The sequence below is a fragment of the Ylistrum balloti genome, unplaced genomic scaffold (genome assembly GCF_031769215.1).
Source record: "Ylistrum balloti isolate Yb309-2 unplaced genomic scaffold, AGI_CSIRO_Ybal_v1 Utg370158, whole genome shotgun sequence".
Lineage (NCBI taxonomy): Eukaryota > Metazoa > Mollusca > Bivalvia > Pectinida > Pectinidae > Ylistrum > Ylistrum balloti.
This window is the reverse complement of record NW_026782155.1, coordinates 655,525-682,740: the sequence shown is the minus strand read 5'-3', so window position 1 is coordinate 682,740 and position 27,216 is coordinate 655,525. Positions and strand designations below refer to the sequence as shown.

The window sequence follows — 27,216 nt, the reverse complement described above, 5'->3', positions numbered from 1 at the left end:
ACCACGCTATTCGACATGATGATCACCCACATCACTTGTCACCAAGCAATACGACATGACGATCACCAACATCAGTTGTCACCAAGCAATACATGACGATCACCCACATCACTTGTCACCAAACAATACATGACGATCACCCACATCACTTGTCACCAAGCTATTCGACATGACGATCACCCACATAACTTGTCACCAAGCAATACGACATGACGATCACCAACATCAGTTGTCACCAAGCAATACATGACGATCACCCACATCACTTGTCACCAAACAATACATGACGATCACCCACATCACTTGTCACCAAGCTATTCGACATGACGATCACCCACATAACTTGTCACCAAGCAATACGACATGACGATCACCAACATCACTTGTCACCAAGCAATACGACATGACGATCACCCACATCACTTGTCACCAAGCTATTCCACATGACGATCACCCACATAACTTGTCACCAAGCAATACGACATGACGATCACCAACATCAGTTGTCACCAAGCAATACATGACGATCACCCACATCACTTGTCACCAAGCTATTCGACATGACGATCACCCACATAACTTGTCACCAAGCAATACGACATGACGATCACCAACATCAGTTGTCACCAAGCAATACATGACGATCACCCACATCACTTGTCACCAAACAATACATGACGATCACCCACATCACTTGTCACCAAGCTATTCGACATGACGATCACCCACATAACTTGTCACCAAGCAATACGACATGACGATCACCAACATCACTTGTCACCAAGCAATACGACATGACGATCACCCACATCACTTGTCACCAAGCTATTCCACATGACGATCACCCACATAACTTGTCACCAAGCAATACGACATGACGATCACCAACATCAGTTGTCACCAAGCAATACATGACGATCACCCACATCACTTGTCACCAAACAATACATGACGATCACCCACATCACTTGTCACCAAGCTATTCGACATGACGATCACCCACATAACTTGTCACCAAGCAATACGACATGACGATCACCAACATCACTTGTCACCAAGCAATACGACATGACGATCACCCACATCATTTGTCACCAAGCAATACACATGACGATCACCCGGAAGTACACTTTATCGTCTCTGTAACTTTATACGTATTCCGTTTGTAGGTCGCAGCACGAGATCAAGATCTACTTCCGGTTTGTGGTCAGGTTCTGGTAATACTTTAAATCTGAAACAAAACCACATTCAATGTAAAACACAGGAAAGTTTATCCAATACAGTTTTGTATGTTGATAAGATATGAAGTTGCTATACGGATTAGATTTGCTGAGATAATGAAATACCGGGGATTATTTGAACTATACTCAATAATATTTACCTTTGAAGTAATTTTGCAAGAGCAACCTTTTGTTCATCAAGTGCGAAATGTTGACCAATACAGTTTCTGTAAATAAACATCAAATATATGCACACTGCTTTTGTATAGACTTCAGATTCCTAAATTTGTCATTGAAAATTATTTTTCAACAAACGCATTTCATTAACTGATATATTAACAAAATAAGATTATAACTTCGCCAGTCTTTCAAACAGCATCGGTAGTCAGTAAAACGCCAATAATGAACTTTCACCGAAATGCCTGAGGTTTGATTTCTCATTTGAAAATTAATAGTAGCAATTATAGGCTCCAGTATATAACAACCCTGTTGGTAAGGCGCTTCAAAATCAAATTAGAATCATTGGCATGATTTGAAGTTTATGTACATAGCTATTCTGATGAGCAGATTTCCGGACTGGACTGTCTTGTGTATTGAATAGATGTTATTATTGTTCAATCACTACCAGAATGTTATGGAAGATCATGTATTCAATATACATTACCAATCCCAAATATTACCAATTAACATAAAACAAATCTGTCAGGTTTTCTTTCAAATACAAGAAATTGAAAAAAAAAATCAATTCAATTTTTACAGTGTTTCGTGCCTAAGCAAATTCTAACGAGTATGAGATTTTTGTTTTAATTTTGAGATATTCTGCTGTTTAAGTATTAATCCAGAATGCATATCCTATACAGTATTTAGGAATTAACAATGCTGGTAGGAATTTCAACCATACCTTGGTCCTGCAGAGAAAGGCACGTAGCTGTATGGGTCTTTTTCAGGTTCGGTTAAAAATCGATCTGGTCGGAACGTCTATAACAAAACATATAGCATTACTTAGAAGACGTTTTAAGCCAATTCATCATAGATAATGGGTTTTTTTTTATACATTTATCAGGTCACTCGAATGCTATCAGGTATGACTCATACACTTCATGTTTTGTCCTCGTTTATGTTTATAGACGTCGCAGACATTACAAATATGACGTCACTAGCTGTACAAAAAGAATTAGTTCCTTTAACTTCAGGATATTTTAATTTAGCAAGAACTGTTGCTTTTAATTCATCAACAAACACCATGCTATAGTAACACAAATTTGATATAGATATACTCTTCAATAATATAAAAACAAAGAGCAAGATTTCCACGTAAGTTGAAGTTACATGTGTGCTATTCTTTAGAGCGTCAGTGTAAAAACCAAACCAAACAAACAAAAGGAAAAACAAAAGCAAAATAAAATAAAACAAGCATAGGGAGGACATTCAATGTATGACAGACTCGTTACTGATCAATTTGATTTTCAGCATAGGGAGGACATTCAATGTATGACAGACTCGTTACTGATCAATTTGATTTTCAGCATAGGGAGGACATTCAATGTATGACAGACTCGTTACTGATCAATTTGATTTTCAGATTTTGCTTAAAGCTATTTGGAAAAGTTTGTAATGTTATATTCAACTCAAGAAAGATTCACTAATAGCCATATAAAATTACAATTTTGTCTGAAAACTCGATGCCAAAATGAAAAATTACATTCAATCAAAAATGATTAATTCCAGGTAATCTTAAGTATCTTAATTATAAACTATAAAAACATCACATACCTCAGGGTCTCCCCATATATCCTGCCGATTGTTTAGAGAATGTATCAACACGTAAACCTCAATATTGGCGGGGATCTTTAGACCATCAAGGTCAATTTCCTTAGTTGTGATTCTACCCACGGAAGGTACTGGGGAAAACATGCGCATGGACTCCTTCAGGAATAAGGTCAATTGAGAAAATTCCTTGATATCGGACCTATCCAACGGTAAAATCAATTTAGTTTATCATTATTATCATCATTCATTTTTATTTTTTATTTTACGGTAATTCCTAAAGAAAGGGGCTTCTGATGGCAATATCAACACTCCTCTGGATATCGTTTATCAAGAAATTGTTGGTGAAACGCAAATTAATTATTGCACTAGTTAGCCGACACTGACTACTTGACATAAAAACGTCTGAAGCGGCAAGGAAAAAATACAATTGGGAAATCTGTGAATTTGTTACAGCTTTCTTCAAACATTACAACAAAAACATTACGGAAAGAATTGTATTATTTTAGTGTTTGAAATACCTGTCCAAAAGATGTTCAGAAGTGTCCTAACGGTGGGTTTTGGCAACACCTCGTTATTCAGTTTATGTATTTTGAGTGTATTGTGAAGAAGCTGCTCAAGGTTCTGTAAGATTGAAAGTAAGGGTAATTGCGCACGTATGGGATACTTACCAGTCAACATCTGTCCTGTCACCGAGAACTCGTTTTACTTCCTCGTAGACTTTCTCTTGCTCTTCTGGGTTCTTTGACAACGAGTAAATGGCCCAACTTAGAGACGAAGCTGTTGTATCATGTCCTAGATATGATATCAGATAACGTTTTGTAGCGACGCTTTTTTTCATTCATAATACATGTATATTTTTCAATAACATGACACACAAGTAAGAAACACTTTCATATTAACAACCATGAACTATTCTGAAATATGAAAATCTTTACAGACACATACAGGTTTCATGAACGAATTGTCCGTATTTCCGTTTCCACATGATTTGTGACATTTTTTCTTTTCCTTGATTTATCTTAATTCTTGTACGTTAAGGATATTGTCTGAAATAAAATCTACGTGTTGTAAGTATATAGATAATATATTACACTACACTAGGGTTTACCTTCAAAGAGGAAGGTATCGACCTCGTCCCTGACCTCACGATCGGTCAGCCCAACGCCATGCTCATCTCGAGCGGTCAACAGAATGTCTAGAAAGTCCCGTCGTCGTTTCGTCAATACTGACATGTCTGTATCCTATCCACGTTTGTAATTAAATAAATTGAATTTATAGATATCAAAATGCAAATCTTTTAAATGATAAAACAATTAAACAGGAATAAAAACCATACCCAGATACTGTAAACTTAATTAAGCGCTATCAAATTTTAGTACTTTATTATCTCGCGGCAAATGAGTGCATTGATGAATTTGCGTACTCACAATTAACGGTATACAAACAACGTAAGGAAACTATAATCAGCACAATCATACTATAGCACGATAATATCGCCAAGGAAAACTCTAAAATAAAATCAACTCTAAAATATGTACAGATACTTGTAGAATTACGAAGCGAGAAACTCATCAGGCACGCTCAAAATATATACCGAAAAAGGAAATATAGAGTTACTATCGTCTCAATTATCCCTACCGACACAGACTTTAAAATCATTTGATACAGATGATTTCTCGTTCTGGTATTTTTGTATGATACCCAACGCATTAAATGTGTATGATCACGTATAGAATCCATGGTGTTTGAGGATATCAGAAACCATTGTAAATAATGTTTTGATTTGAGTAAATACGTAAATAGATAGCCTACCAACACCTGTTTTCTTTCTTGGATGACTTTCTCGTCGAAGTCATGTACATACTTCGCATATTTGTGATATTTCCTTCCAGTTGGCGACATATTGAAGAATATATCTGGGTGTATCCAGGGTTCCCTGGAACAGAAAAAATTACAACAAAATTAAACTATTTGATCAATTGACCAGCAGTGGTTAGCATCACTTATTTCCATGACTACCAATTATTTTGCGTTTTCTTATGCATTAATCTTTTAATTATCTGCTAAACATGTTGTTATTCTAATACATGTAATAAATGTCATGAATTAAATGTACAAGATATATTGGTTATTATTTTATTTTCTATAACAATCTTTCATAATATCCACACTTGGTAGAACTGTACTTTCGACATTGGGCTTCCAAAGCATTACAAACTCTGCGGGTTTGTCTCCCTTTGGTGTACAGGAGAGGCAATGGAATATTGCTATACCAAGTGCACGTTTAACGAAGACCTTTTGCCAAGCCAGAATCCATTTTAAAGCAAAAGGCAGGTTCCTGATTTGCCCATTTTTATTCTGAAGACAATTGTAAACAAATTATAGTCAATTTTATACTTATTACATATTTACCGGTGTCTTTAAATGAGTTATATGTTACCTGAGATACTATACTAAATATGTGATTTATTTTTTAATCAAACTTTTAGATTATTCCTTTTAAATTAAGAACTTACTATGATAATCATACCATCATTTCATACTTCATGATACATATTTCTCATTTGTTGCCATGAAATGCATACAATAATATGATATTTCATGATAAACATTACACACAATTATCTTTTATCATTTTCTGTGATGTGTTGAAGTTAAGCAAGAAAACATGCACTGATAAATATTTGTTAAACTCTTAAAAAAATTCCTATCATTTCATATTATATCATCTTCCGATAAAGGCTAAAACACAGGTAACACGTTAATCCCTCTGAAACAGACCATAAACCTTCAAAAACATTCCTCTGCCATGTTATTTTACAAAATGGGCAAATCGGGATACAACCAAGCACAGGTAACAAGGAATACACCAAATGGTTTTTCGTCTCGTGATAAAACTGTTTCACACCTGTAAAGTTGTTACTTCTATGGGGTGATGCTTTGCCTTGAGTAAGCTGTATGCCTTTAAGAAATTTCCAAGGCATTTGGACATTTTTTCCATGTCTAATTTAAGCACTTTGCCCCTTCAAACCGTTTTGGCGGTTCTCCCTCCAACGCATGGTATCTATATCACTAGCCGACTACAAATGTATACCTTTCATGCATTCTTCATATCAATGGCAGTAACTGAGCTTGTCCAAAATAGTATATCCGTCTCGTACGTTGTAAATAACTCTGACATTATTCCTGAATCACATTAAGAGTCATTTTTATAATTTCTTTTTTCAAAACAATAGATTTGCTTTGCCAGTGTTGGGGTGTCAGTAAACGGGATTTTTCTTTCGAAGTTTTAACACTTGGTTACTATCAGGTGTGCGCTGCCCTTTGAAATGCTAACCTAATGCGTTTTCCCCTCTATCATATAAATTTTATCATTGTTTGATACACTAATCATCTTGAAAGTGCCATGTGTATTGCTCTCTTGATGAAGTGTTTGTGAAGAACAGCTAGTTTTGATACAGGCGCGAACATTAAATTTAGTCGCTATCTTGATCCTGTTCAACATTATGTCTGTTATCAGGTGTACATACCATTCATCAATGTCTAGCTTGTTAACGGATAATGTAAATATGTTGTATGTACATCGCTACATCTGTATCTTAACGTCTTTTGGCTGCGATATTACTTTGTATGTTTGATATCAACTATTGCTGTACTTTTAAATGAACAGCTCACAGAATTTACCTTGGAAGGATAATGTGCATGTATTTAAATAGCAAAGGCAAAATACTTTTCATTCTATCAGATCAAACGTTTTTGGCAGTCGAAAGTATTTCGATTATGAACTAGATTTTCTTAATAATGGTCTTACAATATTTGCAGTCTAAACGTCCTATCAATCTTTAAAAAACGATTACGTGAACAAAACTTAGCCTGTAAAAAATACCCATGAATGATGAAAGTTCAGTGAAAACACGTATCAATTAAGGCATATTATCAATGTTACATATCTTTGAGATACTTTTGTTTAAGTATCCTCAGGCAGAACGGCAGACCTAACTCTACTAAAATCTTCCTATCTTAACTTTGATAACTTTGGCGATTGCAGATGTCGGTATAAGAAGGAAGAAGTGAGGTTTTTATGTTTCGATAAATCTTACATCATTCTCTTGAGTGAGAGATTGGAAAGTATCCTCACAGCATTCACATAAGGGTGATTTGATCTGTGGAGGAAAATGAAAGATAAGATGATATATCGATAAAAAATAGTTTAAATTATACATTTAAGTAACAATTATTGGCCTTTGCTAAATACCGTCTGTAAATGATGGCTTATTGTAGCAAAACACTTAACTAGTAATGACACATTGAGTTTTCGTAAGAACTACGAAAAGTTTTATCAGTGCGAAAAAGGGGAAATAATTGAATGAAAGTCTTCGGGGTAACTAATATGTTGAACCATCGCATGTGGTAATGAGGGAAACATGACATTAAGCGGGACGATATATTAAGCGAAATTTGGTATTAAAACAATGATGCGAAAAACTAGTTTTATTCCACTCCTTTATGAATACAAACTCTACTCACCCTTGCTCCTGTACATTGTCCTCGTACGACAGAGTACACCGTAACAGAGTATCCAAGGTTGCCAAACCTACTCTGTGATAAATCTCTGTACTCTGTCCTCCGCTGGTCGCTTTTTCAATCTTGTCCTGAGTATTAAGATATATATCGTTAAACAATTTTCTGTTTTGTATATGTTGTATCTACTATTTTTTTTAAATTCAAGTTATATTTCTTTGAATATGTTCGATGAATCCTGTGCAAAACATTGGACGGAAATGATTTTAGAAAATTAAATATATTTGAAATGAAAAGATGTCAAACAATATAAAATATCTGAATTCTTAAATCTAAATACCGAAAACGGACGCCAAAATATTGCACCGATTTAAAGTAGCATATTTTAACAGCGTTTAACATTTTTCAGTTCTTTTTTGTAGCCATCATGAAGTGACGTCATATTTTTGTCTATATTGGGATACCTGCCATTGTTTACGTTATCTAAGCCAGGATTAACAGGCGGAGTCTAGTAAACACAAAGGTGGGTGATCCGGTCTATATTTCTCTTTACTGTTGATGTTTTAAGATCCTCTATGAACCACGAGATAATGCGTCAAAGTTAAAGATTGAAATACATCTCTTGAATACATACTGGGAAACCGATACATCTAGCTGCAATCTTACAAACCTATTTATTTCTTGGTGTTCGTTAATTTTTTTTTAAATAATGTATTCATAGAATGTATATACAGCGTATACACCGAGTTTTACAAAACGCTTCGATTCAATATTCTCATATTTTCTCATAACTTTATATGAGCTACATGTACCATTGACGACATGATGATTATATCCGTGTATCTGCATTAATGATGTAAGTGTATGAGTGTACATAGATAACACTATCTACATGGTTGATGTGTCAATTTTAACTAAAACGTACGATCCTGTTTGAATGGTGACTCGGTATATAATAAGAATTTTGATTTGTTTCTAACGATGAAATATGGTATAAACCAGAGTCACATAAATATAGTCTGTGTTACATATACAATGTGTGTATCCAATATGACGCATTCCTCATTTAGACTGCATGTCGACTTTAATCTTTGCTATCAATCTTTTTTTCAATATATATATTTTGCGCAATTTGTATTCCATTTTTTAAAAAGAAAAGAAAAAGAAATAAGTCCATGGTAGCGTTTCTGTCACTTAATTTTTGGGTTAAATTGTGATAGATATAATGTGTTCTTGGAGTGCCAGACAACGCTAAACTCTTTACTAGTTTTACATATCCTTACATAGAAAAGCATGTTTCACATTAAACCCCTACAGATGATCAGTCATGACATCATTTCTTTGAGCTAAACTACATACATGTGTATATGTACCCATACAAAATCTGTATTCAACATATCAATTGGACAATACGACAATCCGTTTTCAAAGTAAATAAAATAATGAAGTTATTTTAATGCAAACACGTACTTACAAAGTAGAAGGTAGTATATGTTTAATGTCACGTAAAAGCGAAACATGGTAATATTATCAATGAACAAATCAGTACCAAATTCTCTGTTTGCCTAAAATGATATGATACTGAGTTGCTACCCAGACAACCGTCACACGAAGACTTAACAATCCCAATGTATGTCGGATTCTTTTTTTTTTATTTGTTTTGTGGAGATTGACATATACCTGTAAACGCCATCACATGTATTGTTCACATTCATTGCATAATAGGGCCGAGAAGGACAAGGTTGTCTAGAATGTCATGATATTGAATTACTACCCAAGCACCCGTCACACAACGACTTAACAATACCATCGTTAAATCAGGTATGTCAGATTCTTTTTTTAGAATTTCGTGAAAGGTAGATTGACATAATGAGGCAGAGAAGGAGAACGTTGTGGAAAATCGTCGCAGCCATTGCCGTTGTGTATCTCGTATCAAATTCAATGTGTTGGGATTTAAGGTCTAAAATGTCTACCATTCACAAGGACATAACTATAATGAACACTAGAATTGTTTCTACTGGAGTAAATCGTATAGAAATGATATCACAGCGTGTGCCTTCAAGTTCCACCACAGCACCTCCATATGAAAAGGAGATGTCGTTTACAAACTTCTCCTATCCAATGGACATTGATATCGTGAAACTGATACAGGACTACAAACATACTGGGCAAATTAAACATCGGCCCATCAATGATTTTAAACATCGTTACCTCCACAATCCGACCAATAGATGTGCCAGCAATCAGAATTCACACACAGCAGACGTATTTTTACTATTTGTGGTGAAATCCAAAAGTGAACACTGGCAACAGAGGAAAGCTATCAGGGAAACCTGGGGCAATGAAAGTTACCTTCGGAATTTTAACATCAGAACGGTATTTATATTAGGTATTTCAGAGGATGAATCCATGAGTCGTGTATGGTTAGAGCTTAAAAGCTACAACGACATTATCTTAATGGATTTTCAGGACACATATTTCAACAATACATTAAAAACATCCACTGCGTTTAACTGGGTACCTGAATTTTGTTCCAAAGCACGCTTTGTTATGCTGGTTGACGATGATATTTATGTATCATTGAAAACACTGGTCTTGTTCCTCGACCAGTTACCGATGAGTCAACGCGTTCAGTTATATATGGGACGAACCTACCGTGGTTTTAAACCACACCGTAATGTTACCAGTAAGTGGCACGTCCCGGTGTCTGAGTATCAGTGGGACACATACCCACCTTTTGTAGCAGCCGGAACAGTAATAATGACTATGGACTTTGTGTCGGACGTACGAACAGCCATGCGGTATACTAAACCGTTCCGTTTGGATGATGTCTACATGGCTATACTAGCATTCAGACTTGGTGTGGACCCCGTGAGAAATAAAAATGTTTACGGGTATCGGGTGTCATTCAATCGCCTAGCGTCTGATGCTCTCACTTCCCATGGATTTACACCAATGCTAATTAAGACAACATGGAAACTTCACATGTCCCTTAATCTAAAGCGAAATCATATAATAATATGAAAAATGCTTGTGAATGTGCAGTATTTTACAGGGTTTGTTTTACTGAGTGAGTTAATAAGCGGGATATTTTTGTTATATTTACATATTTTGACTTTTTTGTTGATGGGGCTGAGAACAAAATTATATTTTTCTGTAAAAATAAATATTTAAATAAATAAATAAATAAATAAATAAATACTTGTAAAATGATGCGTCATTTAATATAATAATGTCAGCACGAGAACAAAATTTTACTTTTCATGTATAAATATTTCATTTCAAGACCTACGTGTAAAAACGCTGAAAACCCGATGAAAGTCGGTTGTCGTGTTTCCGAAATATCTGTTTGAAACCAACTATTATACTTATATATATGTTCCCCGTAACATGGGAAGTCAACATATATCTACATATGTTATAGCCTTATTTTGAATATATTTCTTCATAGAAAATGTATTTGACATCCCGGCAATGATCGCTGGGGCGATATATCGAACTTATATCTATAGATACACAGGTTTTTTAAATGACCAATGACTTAAAGCTGACAATGAAATTTTTAAAATTCATTTTGAGATAAATGAAAAGTTTCCGTTTCCCAAATGCTTCTGAGATGCCCTCTATGATAATGATATCTGCCAGCAATCGTTTCTAATAAAGTGGACGACATTTTAGTCCAAGCCTTGATTGAAAACGGGTACGAGCGTTTATTTTCTTTACTTTAGGAGTTGGTGTATGTATACAATATACGCACGTAAACTCTGTGTCTATTGTTCACTTTGTATGTAATTGAAATGATTCTTGTATGCAATGTGTTTACTTTATAAGTTTTCTTTATATTATATCGTTCCATATGGAAAACGCTTACTTCACGCGTTTATATTCTTTACTATAGGAGTTGTTGTACGTATACAATATACGCACGTAAACTCTGTGTCTATTGTTTACTTTGTATGTAATTGAAATGATTCTTGTATGAATATGTGTTTACTATATAACTTTCCTTTATATTATATCGTTCCATATGGAAAACGCTTACTTCGCGCGTTTATATTCTTAACTATAGGAGTTGTATGTATACCATATACGTACGTAAACTCTGTGTCTACTGTTTACTTTATATTAATTTAAATGCTTCTTATGTGTATATTTGTGTACAAATGCACTATTACTTTCTGTAATGTCAATGTATGTTCTTTTTGTACAACTCTTCACACTTGGAGGAAATAAAAGAAATAATAATGGACCGCCCGAAGTAAAACCCACCTGTATAGTATCGGATTACACGTAAGTGTGACCTAAAAAGAGGATTTTTAACTGGTGTGATAATGATCAGTACTTCTCAGATACAATTACCTGAAGATATCGTTAGCTTAGGGGGCAATTCTCGGAATCATTGTAATGGGTTCTCAGATACAATTACCTGAAGATATCGTTAGCTTAGTGGGCAATTCTCGGAATCATTGTAATGGGTTCTCAGATACAATTACCTGAAGATATCGTTAGCTTAGTGGGCAATTCTCGGAATCATTGTAATGGGTTCTCAGATACAATTACCTGAAGATATCGTTAGCTTAGTGGGCAATTCTCGGAATCATTGTAATGGGTTCTCAGATACAATTACCTGAAGATATCGTTAGCTTAGTGGGCAATTCTCGGAATCATTGTAATGGGTTCTCAGATACAATTACCTGAAGATATCGTTAGCTTAGTGGGCAATTCTCGGAATCATTGTAATGGGTTCTCAGATACAATTACCTGAAGATATCGTTAGCTTAGTGGGCAATTCTCGGAATCATTGTAATGGGTTCTCAGATACAATTACCTGAAGATATCGTTAGCTTAGTGGGCAATTCTCGGAATCATTGTAATGGGTTCTCAGATACAATTACCTGAAGATATTGTTAGCTTAGTGAGCAGTTCTCGGAAGCATTGTAATGGGTTTTCTCTTACTTTTTATCTCAACGCGTAATTTTTTTAACTTGCATTTTCAGCCTGTTCATAGATTCCGTTAAGATTTCACATTAATAAAATTATATCGGTGCTGAAACATATTTAAAACATATATCTACCTGTGTTGTATTATAATCCCCCAGCCACGGAGATAAATATTTGTGGGGAGGGGATATAAGAATGTCCCAGTATGTAATGTACGTACGCATGTAACGCATCTCCTTGTCAGCAATCTACTAACTCCATGGATTGAGGAGAACTGATGAAACCTCAAACACTAATAAAAGATTTTCTCATTAAGACATATATTTGGAATATTTCGGTTTAGGGTCAAGATCCCCATTTGTATCCCCATGAGGACCATATGGAAGATTAGCCGTTGGCTAAATATGTAATCCTCAGAAAATAAAGTTGTTTTTTTTTCTTTGTTGTATATATATATACATTTTTTTTTTAATTAATTTTTTTTTTTTTACTTTTATTTTTTTTATGAAAGCTTTGTTAGCACCAAATCGTCATAATTTCTTAAGGGATTTCAACCAAACTTCGTACACTTACAGAGTACCATATTATCTCATAAAAATCGATATGTAGGGTTGTAGGTTAACGGTTAAAAGCCATATTTGTTATTTTAGGGAATGCGTGTCAGCAATCGAGTGTCTTCATCTCTTAAGAAATTTTGATAAAACTTCCAACAAAAATACAAGTTTATCGGGTCACCCGATACAGAAAGTCTTGTCACTTATCTAGTAACTTTCTTTACCGAGATATCTCAATTAAACTTCACATCAACACAAAGATATCACAAATGAGGCCGCGTTTCAGGGTAATAGGGTCAAAACCAAGCTTACATTTACTGTCTTTATTATTGTCTTTACTCTAAATGCTTCATTCCAAGATATATTTTTTTCATTAAACTTCACTCAGTTGATCAGCGCTTACGTCAAGGCAGAATCGCGAGGGGTTTTGTATCGTTTGGATGCATTGCTAATTTTCTGTGTACTTCCAAGACGCCCCACTTCGCCAAGTGCCATCTTCTTGTGTTGAAGTCGCCTCAATGTCAAAGTCATTTATATAACATCCATGTCGTTGACATATGTCTACACTTATCAGTCTTCGTTTTCATCACTGTTCCAGCGATACTGCACAAATACACAACTTTTGCTGTAATCACATAATGCCAATTAACGTTTCCTCCAAACCATTGATTAAGTACGTGGTGGCCTGAGTGTACTGACCGGTGCTTGTGTGGTGGGGACATTTTGATGTAATTCTTATATTTCTCGACATTTTTCTAAGCTCCAGACTCCAAGTAAGTGTACACGGACATTCAATTACAAACTGTACCCTATATTTTTGCACCATATTTAGGATATCAGGTCAGTTTGGCGATTTTTGTGATTCATAGTGACCGAACAAAGGACAGCCATCTTAGCTATATATAGCCACATATAGAAACATTACTTAAATAAAATACGTATAGTGAACAGTATATATAGTATGGCGTGCTCGTCTAAAACTGATACAGGGTTCCATATTACCAAAGAACAGGCTCTAGTTTTCACTACCCCTATTTGTGGAGCTGCTACTGATAAACGGAAACAAATGTCTAGTCCAGTGTCTCCGGACATTATCGAGAACAAACGCCCTGATTTAGGAACACCGGGTTCTCACGTAACCGGTAATTCAAACATGGCTGGCAATAAACTTGAATCCCAAATTTCACCTGAATTTCTGCAAGAATTTGCCCAGATGCTTGCTCCTACCATAGCAACAATGGTGGCTAGTTTAATAGAAAACTCACTCACTCAGACAATCCAACCTATGATACAGAGTGCTGTGAGTACCGCCATTAATAATGATAGCCAACTCGACAGTATCGTCACTAAAAACGTCAGGGAAAAAGTGTCACCCCTCTTACAAACAATTGAAAAGCAAGCATCAGAATTAAAGGATCTGAAAACGGAAATGAATGATCTTCGCTCAGAGTTGGAAGAACAACAACAGTACTCCAGGCGCACTGCGCTTAAATTCCACAACGTCCCAGTACCCCACGGGGATCTTTCTGCTTTTGATACACATGAGGCAGTAATAAACATTGCTCGTGCTATCAAGGTAAACATAAATCGGGAGGACATTTCCAGGTCCCATGTTCTGGGTAAGGTCAAAAATGGTACGACGACTGTTATTGCGCGCTTTGTTCGCTACACAGACCGACACAAAATCTTCCAAAACAAAAAACAGTGTAAAAACCTAGACAACAACATCTTCATTACGGAGAGTCTCACAGGACACCGATCAGGACTTGTAAGCCGTCTCAACAAGCTACGCAAAGAAAAACACATTTATGCCCTGTGGACTATGGACGGCAGAATCTTTTATAAAACGAGTGAATTCTCCGACAAAATCATTATAAAATCTGCAGAATGTGTAAGAGCACTAGAGTTGAAACATCACCCAAGCTCCGTATAATAGATTCCGTGTTTTTTCCTAAAAATGGTCATGTATATATGTCTATGATAACATAGAGGTTGTATCTTATGAAAATTTTTAATATCACATATTACAAGTTTGTTATGCGTCTCATGATATATTAAAAAAATTGTATGTGTCTAATGATATATCACAATTTTGGTATATGTCTAATGATATGTTATAAATTTGATATATGTCTAAAGAAATATTACAAATGATTTGAGTCTAACGGAATAGAACACAATTGGTATGCATTATATATATTACAAATATGGTATGTGATATATGGCATCTGACAAATTTGAGATGTGTCTAATGATATATTCTAAGTTTCGTCTGTGTCCAATGATGCATGTATATAACAAATTTTAGGATTTGTCTCATGATATCATATTGAAAAAATTGGTGATATGTCTAATGACATATTACAAATTTAAATTACGGTAATATTTTATGTGTAATGAAATAATACACAAGATATATTAAAAATTTGATGTGTGACTAAAGGCATAAAACAATTTTTGATATGTGTCTAATGATATATTACAATTTTTGGTATGTGTCTAATGATATATTACAGATTTTGGTATGTGTCTAATGATATACAATGTATTACAATTTTTGGTATGTGTTTAATGATATACAATGTATTACAATTTTTGGTATGTGTTTAATGATATACAATGTATTACAAATTTTGGTATGTGTTTATTGATATACAATGTATTACAATTTTTGGTATGTGTCTAATGATATGTTATAAAATTTATATATGTCTAAAGAAATATTACAAATGATTGAAGTCTGATGGAATAGAACACAATTGACATGTATTATGGTATACTACAAACATGGTATGTGAAAAATGGCATATAACAGATTTGATATGTGTCTAATGATACAATATAAATTTTCGTCTGTGTCTAAAGACACAGAAATAGTACACATTTGGTATGTATTATGATATATAGCAAACTTCGTATGTGACAAGTGGCATATGGCAAAGTTGATATGTGTCAAAAAATGTATTACAAATTTCCGTCTGAATTTAAATGGCTCTTAATATTTAATTCTAATAATGTGGTTTGTGTCTAATGATATATATAAAAAAAAACCTTTGTATATGTCAAATGAAATACTACACACTTGCTATGGCCTTGGTGATATATTACAAAGTTGATGTGTGACTATCAGCATTATAACAAGTCTTGATATACGACTATAGGAATAAAACTAATTTGATATGTGTCAAGGGAAAACTTACAAGTTTTGATATTTGCCTAACGATTTATTGCACATTCTGGTATGTGTCAAGTGATATATTATAAATTAGATATATGTCCTAATAAGATATTACAAATTTAGTATGAGTATGCGACTAATTGCACATGGCAAATGTGATATTTGTCTGATGATATATTACAATTATTGGTCTGTGTCTGATGATATATTACAATTATTGGTCTGTGTCTGATGGTATATTACAAATATTGGCCTGTGTCTGATGATATATTACAAATATTGGTCTGTGTCTGATGATATATTACAGATTATTGGTCTGTGACTGATGATATATTACAAATATTGGTCTGTGTCTGATGATACATTACAATTAATGGTATATCTAACGATATATTTCAAATATTGGTATGTGTCTTAAGATAAGATACAAATTTGGGTAAATGTCTAATGATATATTACAAATATTGGTATGTGTCTAAAGATACAGTACAAATACTTGCATATGTCTAATGATATATTACAAATATGTCTAATGATATATTACAAATAATATATAACTAATGGCATAATGCAATTTTGCTACATGTCTAATGATATATTAAAATATTGTCTAATGATATATTAAAAAAAATGGTATGTGTCTAATGATATTATCAATTTGAATTTGATATTTATGTCTAATGATATTGTACAATATTAAGTCTGTGTCTAACGATATATTACAAATTTCCGTCTGTGCCTAATGGTATATTACAAATTTTTTTTTTTTTTTTTTTTAATGATATATTAAAAAGATTGGTGTGTTTCAATTTATGTTAGGTCCTTTACTTGTCCTGTACATATTGTTATGATGTTATATCTGAAAGTGTTTATCTAAATGTAATTATCTAAGTTCTCCATCACACAACGTGCCATACACAGATATACTCTTGTGAAAACCATGTTTTCTCTTTACGATTTTTTACGTCATTTTCCTTTATTTTCTATCTTGTATCTTTTCTGTTCTTTTCTTTTCCTTGTAAGAATTACTACTGGGTGTATTGGCTATATAACCTTGGTAGATGGACCTGATGGCTACTCTATTGTCTACTCTATTGTTTATGTAATTTTTGATGATGATGGGTAATGATTTAATGCAGTATAGAGTAGCTATTGGTTGCTTCTACCAACGGATACACGGTATAAATACTACATTACATTTTTTCATTTTTATTTCTATCAGTAAACTGTTTACAAGATGTAGGTCTAGCTTAATGAGTATCATTACTTCTTTATTATTAGCCATTCACGCTACTCTGTCTGCCATTACTAACAACTCTTGCTTTCTATTAATTTTACAACTTCTCATCCTGTCATGTAACGATGTCCATCCTAACCCCGGCCCTATCGAGAAAACCGACATTTCTATCTTTCATCTAAATATTCGAAGTCTGAAAAACAAATTATCATTTCTAGAAAATATAGCATTAGATTATGATATTGTCTGTGTCACCGAGACTCACCTTGATAACTCCACCGTAGACGCTGATATACTCCTTAGTGATTATGATGTATACCGTAAAGATCGTGGGTCTCCGGGTGGGGGGATAGCTGTTTACGCTTCCAGGCTCTTGTGCACCCGTCATAGAGCTGATTTGGAATTCCGGGTGGGTGAAATTATTTGGACAGAACTCCAGTTTTCAGAGCAAAAATATCTTCTTTGTACTGTGTATAGACCTCCTAATTGTGATCGTTCCTTCTGGTATTACTTCCGACACTCAATTGAAACGGCTTTTAATGAAACTTCACACGTAGTAATCGTTGGTGATATCAACGTTGACCTCTTAACTATTAATAATAATCATGTATTTGTTGATATCCTTGACTCCTTTAATCTATCGAATATCGTTCAAAGACCGACACGTGTAGGACGTACAAGCTCGACCTTACTTGACCCGATTATTCTGTCTGACACGTGCAGTTTTAGCTACACCGACGTAATAGATATAGACAGTGACATCTCTGACCATAGCGCGACAACGGTTGAATTGACAGTTAGGACTAGTATTAGGAAGACTTATGAAAGAACTATAAGATGCTACAATGACGCAAATTATAACTTATTTAATAATAAATTAAACGATACGGACTGGGTAGACTTATTTGCGACTGCTAACTCTCCTGACGATATGTGTGAAATTTTTACAACGCGATACCTAGACATAGCTAGGGAATGTATACCGACTCGGACGGTGACCGTAAGACCTAATGACAAACCCTGGTTTGACTCAAATTTAAGACGTGAAATTAGGAAAAGGAATAGACTGTTGAAATTGTATAAATCAAACCGCTCCAACAACAACTTATCTAACTTTCGGAAACAACGTAATCATGTGAATAACTTGAAGAAACGAACAAAAGAATTTTTTTATGCTGATATAAATGGAATTTTAGATCGATACTCGAATTCAAATCCTAGAAATGTTTGGAAAATTGTACGTAAATTAGTTAAATCTTCAGACGAATCAAACATTATACCCCCTATTAGAAATACTCATGGCAACATTGAAATGACCGATGATGGCAAAGCTAATATTTTAAATGATTACTTTGTTTCCATTTCTACTATAGACGACATTAATATAGAATCTCCGACGGTAGAATTACGGACAGACTCGACAATATCAGATATACATTTTGAATTGAGGGACGTAATTGACATACTTAAATCTTTAAATGTGAATAAAGCTGTTGGTATAGACACAATCAGTCATAATATGTTAAAAAATACAGCAGTATCAGTAGCTTTCCCACTATCTCTCATCTTTAGATCCTCTCTGGAAACTGGGGTTTTTCCTAAAATGTGGAAACATGCATTAGTGATACCATTATTCAAAAAAGGGGACAAACACAATTTTGCTAATTACAGGCCAATTTCATTATTAAGCACTGTTGGTAAAGTTTTTGAAAGATTAGTTGTAAAATACCTTAATAACTATTTACTAGAAAATTCACTGATATACAAGTTCCAATCTGGTTTTCAACCTGGTCACTCGACAGTACATCAACTTATCGAAATTTATCATACTTTATGCGAAAATCTAGAAAAAATGCAACCTACATGTTTAGTTTTTTGTGATATATCGAAAGCGTTTGATCGTGTGTGGCACAGGGGTCTGGAAGTGAAACTAGCAAATTATGGTATTCGGGGTAAACTTTTAAATTGGCTTGTTAATTATATAAGTGAAAGAAAACAGCAAGTTTGCGTGGGTAACTCTAAATCCTCTATTAAATCTTCTAATGCGGGTGTTCCACAAGGCTCAGTACTTGGTCCCCTATTATTTATTTTATATATTAATGATTTAACCGATAATCTTCAGAGTTTCTCAAAATTATTTGCCGATGACACTTCTTTATTACACTCGAACCGATCCCCTTACAACGTTGAAACTGTAATAAATGATGATTTAGAACAAATTCAAAATTGGGCGAGAAAGTGGCTAGTAAAGTTTAATCCAACTAAAACAGAAGCATTACTTATCCATAATTCCGAATTAGACTACGCGATAGATATAAAATTTGATAATGTTAGTGTGAATTTTGTAGATAATCATAAGCATTTGGGGGTAACATTTGACCAGAATTGTAAATGGACAAGTCATATTGAGGACATTTGTAAAAAAGTATCTAAGCAGATTAGTATCTTGCGAAAACTTAAATTTATTCTAGGTAGACAAACATTGTATAGAATATATAATTCTTATATTATTCCACTATTAGAATATTGCTGTGAGGTATGGGATGGATGTACTCTCGGTGACGCAGACAAATTAGAAAAACTTCAATTAGAGGCTGCTCGTGTGATTACGGGGTTACCATCTTATACGAGCAGAGATTCCTTATATTCTGAATGTGGGTTAGAACCACTTTGCTTTAGACGCTCTAGAAGGAAATTGCAGCTTTTTTTATAAAATCAAAAATAACTTAACACCTGATTATTTATCCACTCTTCTTCCCCCCTTAGTCTCAGAAAATTCACCCTATAACCTTCGAAATGCCAATAATTACTCCATACCAAACTACCGTCTACAACTCACAAAATCTTCTTTCTTTCCCTCTACTATTCATCTTTGGAATCAGTTAGACCACGATATCCGACAAAGTGAAACATATTCGGTCTTTAAACACTCTCTCCGTAAAAACACAGACATTCGAATTCCGCCCTATTTTCTTATTGGTGATAGAAAAACTAACATCCTGCATGCCAGATTACGTAACAGATCCAGTACTTTAAATAATGACTTGTTTCATGCTAACTTAATTAATTATAAACACTGTCAATGTGGACACTATATCGAAGATGCTCATCACTTCTTTTTTGTATGTAATAATTATGCCTACCAACGCCTACAACTTTATCGTGAGCTTAATGATTTCATTCCACTAGACCTCCACCTTCTATTATTTGGAAACTCCGAGCTGACTAACCAGGAAAACGAAACTATATGCCAATCCACCCAAAGATTTATTATAAATACAAACCGGTTTTAAATTATACTCTATAGTAAATTATAATCGTTCCTTCCCAACTCGGGTGACAATCGGTTGAGATATATTATTTCCAGAAGGATCAGCATGGACCAAGGAGAAGGACATCGGTGGCACGGTTTTTGATAGACATTGACAAGTTGAACGCTAGGAAGAGTGGAATAGTATAAAGAATGTGATTGTCACCTGGGTTGGGTTAGACCATATCGCTATTGTTCCTTTTTCACTACATTTGTAGATGTACTCTCTCTCTCTCTCTCTTTTTCTCCCCCCTCTCTCTCTTTCTCCCCCCCCCCTCTCTCTCTCTCTCTCTGTCTCTCTCTCTCTCTCTGTATATATAATTGTATCTTGTAAATTTCGAATAGGTCATCTTTTGCATTTATATGTGTCTGTTATTTATCTTGGAACGGGCTTTATATAAGTTTGTAAACTTGTGCCCAATCCATTTGTATATACAATTTATGCAATAAAATATGTTTAAATCAAAATAACCTGGTAAGATTATATACCGTGTTAGTAATAGACCAAGACGGGAATGTGCGAGAATAGATGAGTTATCTACCTTTATATCACCAGTTGGAACATCAGTAATATTATCATAAAAACCTTCAACAAACATTTCATCTAACATTCACCAGTATTCAACAGTAGATTCTGATCAATCAATGTACAACCCAGGCTATGATTAGCAATTACCTTTAGCCAGAAACTGTCCAATCCGCTCTGTTCCAAATTAATTGTACGGTAAACAACAACTGCAATTTTATGCCCTCAGATCGGAAGTTGTCAACTTGAACCTTGCCCATAACTGTTGCTTCGTAAGAGGCAAGGCTTTCATATTTGGCATGTGTATTCCTAGTGACAAAAGACTTTCCGATGGTACAAAATTGTTTGACAATGTGACCTTGACAGTAACGTTTGATCTACATTTGAAAAAAAAATGGTTTTGTTGCTACCAGGTGCATAGTGTTTTGTAAACAGATCTTGTACAAGTAATAATCACACCATCGAATCCTCATTGTCTATTCTGTCGACAAATATCATATTCAAAATATTTTTTAAAAAAACCAGATGCCTATATTATCAATTAAATTTATTATTTTACGTGTTTATCCCATAATGATTAAATATAGTTTTGAAATAATGTATTTAAACAAAGTAGACCCGGGAAATAGATTGCATACGTAGACCTACAGTCCCTGTCGTGGACTACATGCACTGTAATAATATACAATAAACTGATCTGAAAAGTTTTGCTTGTGAACTCCAGTGTACAGGCTAGTTAACTCCAGTGCAATATAATGTTTACTTCAGCTCTAAAGATTGTGAACTCAAGTGGACTTTAATGTGAACTCTGGTCCCCAACAATGTTAACTCCAGTGTACAAGCAAGTGAACTCTGGTGCCCAACAATGTTAACTCCAGTGTACAAGCAAGTGAACTCTGGTGCCCAACAATGTTAACTCCAGTGTACAAGCTAGTGAACTCTGGGCCCCAACAAATTTAAACTCCAGTGTACAAGCTAGTGAACTCTGGTCCCCAACAATGTTAACTCCAGTGTACAAGCTAGTGAACTCTTGGGCCCAACAATGTTAACTCCAATGTACAAGCTAGTGAACTCTGGGCCCCAACAATGTTAACTCCAGTGTACAAGCTAGTGAACTCTGGTCCCCAACAATGTTAACTCCAGTGTACAAGCAAGTGAACTCTGGTCCCCAACAATGTTAACTCCAGTGTACAAGCTAGTGAACTCTGGTGCCCAACAATGTTAACTCCAGTGTACAAGCTAGTGAACTCTGGTCCCCAACAATGTTAACTCCAGTGTACAAGCTAGTGAACTCTGGTCCCCAACAATGTTAACTCCAGTGTACAAGCTAGTGACCTCTGGTCCCCAACAATGTTAACTCCAGTGTACAAGCTAGTGAACTCTGGGCCCCACCAATGTTAACGCCAGTGTACAAGCTAGTGAACTCTGGTGCCCAACAATGTTAACTCCAGTGTACAAGCTAGTGAACTCTGGTCCCCAACAATGTTAACTCCAGTGTACAAGCTAGTGAACTCTGGTCCCCAACAATGTTAACTCCAGTGTACAAGCTAGTGAACTCTGGTCCCCAACAATGTTAACTCCAGTGTACAAGCTAGTGAACTCTGGTCCCCAACAATGTTAACTCCAGTGTACAAGCTAGTGACCTCTGGTCCCCAACAATGTTAACTCCAGTGTACAAGCTAGTGAACTCTGGAGCACTACAATGTTAACTCCAATGTACAAGCTAGTGAACTCTGGTGCCCAACAATGTTAACTCCAGTGTACAAGCTAGTGAACTCTGGGGCCCAACAATGTTAACTCCAATGTACAAGCTAGTGAACTCTGGGCCCCAACAATGTTAACTCCAGTGTACAAGCTAGTGAAATCTGGTCCCCAACAATGTTAACTCCAGTGTACAAGCTAGTGAAATCTGGTCCCCAACAATGTTAACTCCAGTGTACAAGCTAGTGAACTCTGGTGCCCAACAATGTTAACTCCAGTGTACAAGCTAGTGAACTCTGGTGCCCAACAATGTTAACTCCAGTGTACAAGCTGGTGAAATCTGGTGCCCAAAAATGTTTGTTCCAGTGTACAAGCTGGTGAAATCTGGGCCCCAACAATGTTGACTCCAGTGTACAAGCTAGTGAACTCTGGAGCACTACAATGTTAACTCCAATGTACAAGCTAGTGAACTCTGGTGCCCAACAATGTTAACTCCAGTGTACAAGCTAGTGAACTCTGGTCCCCAACAATGTTAACTCCAATGTACAAGCTAGTGAACTCTGGGCCCCAACAATGTTAACTCCAGTGTACAAGCTAGTGAAATCTGGTCCCCAACAATGTTAACTCCAGTGTACAAGCTAGTGAAATCTGGTCCCCAACAATGTTAACTCCAGTGTACAAGCTAGTGAACTCTGGTGCCCAACAATGTTAACTCCAGTGTACAAGCTAGTGAACTCTGGTGCCCAACAATGTTAACTCCAGTGTACAAGCTGGTGAAATCTGGTGCCCAAAAATGTTTGTTCCAGTGTACAAGCTGGTGAAATCTGGGCCCCAACAATGTTGACTCCAGTGTACAAGCTAGTGAATTCTTGCTCACAACAATGTTGACTCCAGTACACAAGCTAGTGAACTCTGGTCGTCAACAATGTTTACTCCAGTGTGCAAGCTAGTGAACTCTGGTCCCCAACAATGTTAACTCCAGTGTACAAGCTAGTGAACCCTGGTCCCAAACAATGTTAACTCCAGTGTACAAGCTAGTGAACTCTGGTCCCCAACAATATCAACTCCAGTGTACAAGCTGGTGAACTCTGGTGCCCAAAAATGTTTGTTCCAGTGTACAAGCCAGTGAACTCTTGCTCACAACAATGTTGACTCCAGTGCACAAGATAGTGAACTCTGGTCGTCAACAATGTTTACTCCAGTGTGCAAGTTAGTGAACTCTGGTCTCCAAAAATGTTAACTCCAGTGCACAAGATAGTGAACTCTGGTCGTCAACAATGTTAGCTTCAGTGTACAAGGTAGTGAACTCTAGTGCACAATAATGTCAACTTCAGTGCACAAGCTAGTGAACTCTGGTGCACTAAATCTCTTTGTTTTTCTTCGTTATTACATGTTTTATTTTGTAGTTTGTTAGATCTACATAAATACGCATGGCACGTCAATTCCATTGTTATATATTTACGTTTACACGGCTATACTATAAACCAGGAAGACAAAAGTGAAGAAAACTTTTCAATATAAATTAAGATTTGGACAGAGTAGAGTCAAACGATGAATTTAAATGCACCATACAGCTCGTTTCGTCCATCCTGGATTCGTCACTGATGCTAAGGGCTAAAATTTCGAAGCTTATGACAAATCGAAATTGATCAATTAAACGCGAAAATGTAGTTGGGAAGGTGTACTAGCTCCATCATTTAACAAATATCGCGATTTTCATAAATGTAAGTTTGAAAATTTTAAAAGAACGTCATGTAGGTTGTATTTCTGAAGAAGTGCTATATGAGGAAGGAAATATGTCACGTGACCTTTAACGTCATTAGAATGGGCATTGATCGTCGAAGAATCCTCGTCAAAATGGCTGTTCCACTATCGTTGACTTTTTTCAGTTCAAACTAAGTTTCGAGACATACGACAGCAACTCGAGTTGGTGCTGTAACAAGTAACATTAAACTGTTGTGTTATAGCATTTATGGTCGATATAAATGACACAGATTTGCAGTTAACATAATACAAACGTTTGGGTGCAATGCTATGTCATTTATATCAACTGTATTGTGACATATTACGATATTACAACGTGTTACTAAGCAAGTCTAACGAATCTGATACACAGATCTATAGATAAATAAATAGATAAATGAATAGATAAAATCAATAGAAGCGACATGTTATGTTAGACTCACCAGAAAGATGTCGAACACTTGGTTATAAATAGGTACGTAAGGTTTGAGAACGTCGAAATGAAATGCTGGTGTCAACAACCGTCTGTTCCTCTCCCACTTCTTACCATCACTGATCAGTAAACCGTCTCCTATAGTGAGATCGATACCATTACTACATTTCAAATTAGATCAATGACTTATTATAAACCTTTTTAAAATAAATTCTGAGCGATATGCGAGGGTTCACGATATACCGGCGTACTATTGTAGTTCGAGGTCCCGGATTTAATGCACAAATGAATAAAACAAGATATATACAATGTAAAGCCGATTTTCATGTGATCCGCCTCAAAGATGTTCACTTTGTAAGTGTATCAACAAAATGCTATTCTCTACAAAGTAATTGTTTAAGGACTCTTGTAAATTATCTCCGTTTTAAGTGCAGTTTTATGGGCCAAGTCCAGGACAATTTGTTGTACATGTGATGAAATTGGATTTGATTTAAGTTCCAACGAGCTTCGGTCTTAAATGAAATCAAACTCCGTTCAGTAGTGAAACGCAACAATGTTATGCTGCGCTAAAAGTTTTCGAAACGAGTAAGAACACATATGTATAACTTCGTTGGCATTCCTTAATTTTGAAAAAGATTTAAAAAAAAAACACTATTTTTTTCTAGATTGTAAACAATATTACATCTGTGTTATACATTTTTAAATCTATTTGTTGTATATATTGTTCATCTATTTTGCTACCTATTGTCGTTATTTATACATTTATTGATTATTGACTTATTTATTCTTATTGATACGTTAACTTATTTACATTTACTCTATAAAAATATGCTTACCTAAATAAATACTCAAGTACATACCTAACCACGGAAGTAGAGTAAAGTAGCCACCTCCTGCCTGTTTATTCTTTGGTTCGCTTGACTTTAAAAGTATTTTGGCTGTATCCGGATGACACACGCCCAGTATCGGATAAAGGAAAGCCATCCAGTGACACGTTATTTTTCTCCCAGTTTCGCGTATTCCTTTATCCACCAGCTCTTGGAATCTTATTACTGGAATTAACTGAAAACAAACAAATAAATAAATAAGCGTGATGTTCTAATTCACTCTTCTGAAAAATAATTCGATCAAATAGATAAACAAAGGGTAATGTACTAATTCGTCCTGATTGAAACAAACATTTGGAGCAGGTTGTTGTTACCGCTCACGCCAATAATAATGTTGTTGTTAGTGGCATTGTTGTTTATAATCAAAAAGTGTTGCTTGGCGTCATCGCGTTTGTTTCGTTCATAACTTTAATATAATGAGTTGCTTGGCGTCATCGCGTTTGTTTCACTCATAACTTTAACAAACACGTACTGGACAAGTAAGTTATAAATATATGACATATTTCAAAGACAAATGAACGAAATCAGCAACCCGCATCACTGATGTTGAATTATAAAAAAATGTGTCTTTAAAATACACCAGTAAATCATTTAATATATTACTGTGTGTTACATGTATATAATGCATAATAATTTTATTGTAAAATATGATAAAATACGGAAATTAATTCAAACTACGGTGAAGTGACTTACCAGATGAAGATGTCCCCACAAAGGATGGAACTTTCCAAACCTGATCACTTTGTCAGAGGTATACAGAGCAATGTAGGTTTTATATCTATATAACAAACCATTCATCTTCCACAGACACAAACCCAACAATAGGGTACATAGTGCCAGCACTGATAGATCCATCTTTATTGATCTGTAAACAATAATAATCACTGAAGGTTATACTAACAGATAATACATATTGCATTGCTTGAAAATAAGAATATGAAAAACAGCAAATTGTAACTGAAACCTGTAGGGAATATGATTAATTTTGAAACATAGATGAGGGCGTGATAACAAATGTTCTGTCAACAGGAATGACGAATATGAACATTTGTATTAATACATATCATCATCATTGGCGTAACATCAACCTGGCTACAAGTTACGTGTCTGATATATCAAAGACCAGACAATATCATCTTTGACAAAAGAAAATGGTTTATACAATACACAGTCGAACCTCGTTATCTCGAACTGG

The 27,216-nt window shown here is 35.2% G+C and overlaps 1 protein-coding gene across 1 annotated transcript; it reads right to left on the bottom strand.

The window, feature by feature from the left end:
* Positions 1 to 585: 585 nt before the first annotated feature.
* On the bottom strand, positions 586 to 26,876 carry LOC132550913 (cytochrome P450 4F4-like). The gene is made up of 12 exons (XM_060215014.1): positions 26,715 to 26,876; positions 25,995 to 26,196; positions 25,145 to 25,272; positions 7,518 to 7,642; positions 7,091 to 7,153; positions 4,803 to 4,926; positions 4,099 to 4,231; positions 3,659 to 3,782; positions 2,994 to 3,189; positions 2,122 to 2,198; positions 1,382 to 1,447; positions 586 to 1,231 (listed from the first exon to the last, which is right to left on the bottom strand). The coding sequence occupies exons 1-12, from the start codon at positions 26,874 to 26,876 to the stop codon at positions 1,132 to 1,134; spliced, it is 1,500 nt and encodes a 499-aa protein (XP_060070997.1). The 3' UTR covers positions 586 to 1,131.
* Between the last annotated feature and the right edge of the window lie 340 nt (positions 26,877 to 27,216).

What these genes read in the sequence shown, in the direction of transcription:
- LOC132550913 (XM_060215014.1), bottom strand. Translation starts at nt 26,876, where the DNA reads ATGGATCTATCAGTGCTGGCACTATGTACCCTATTGTTGGGTTTGTGT. An exon ending in GACAATGTACAGGAGCAAGG is followed by an intron (nt 7,154 to 7,517) that starts GTGAGTAGAGTT and finishes TTTCCTCCACAG; the next exon opens with ATCAAATCACCCTTATGTGA. An exon ending in CTTGCAAAATTACTTCAAAG is followed by an intron (nt 1,232 to 1,381) that starts GTAAATATTATT and finishes GTTTTGTTTCAG; the next exon opens with ATTTAAAGTATTACCAGAAC.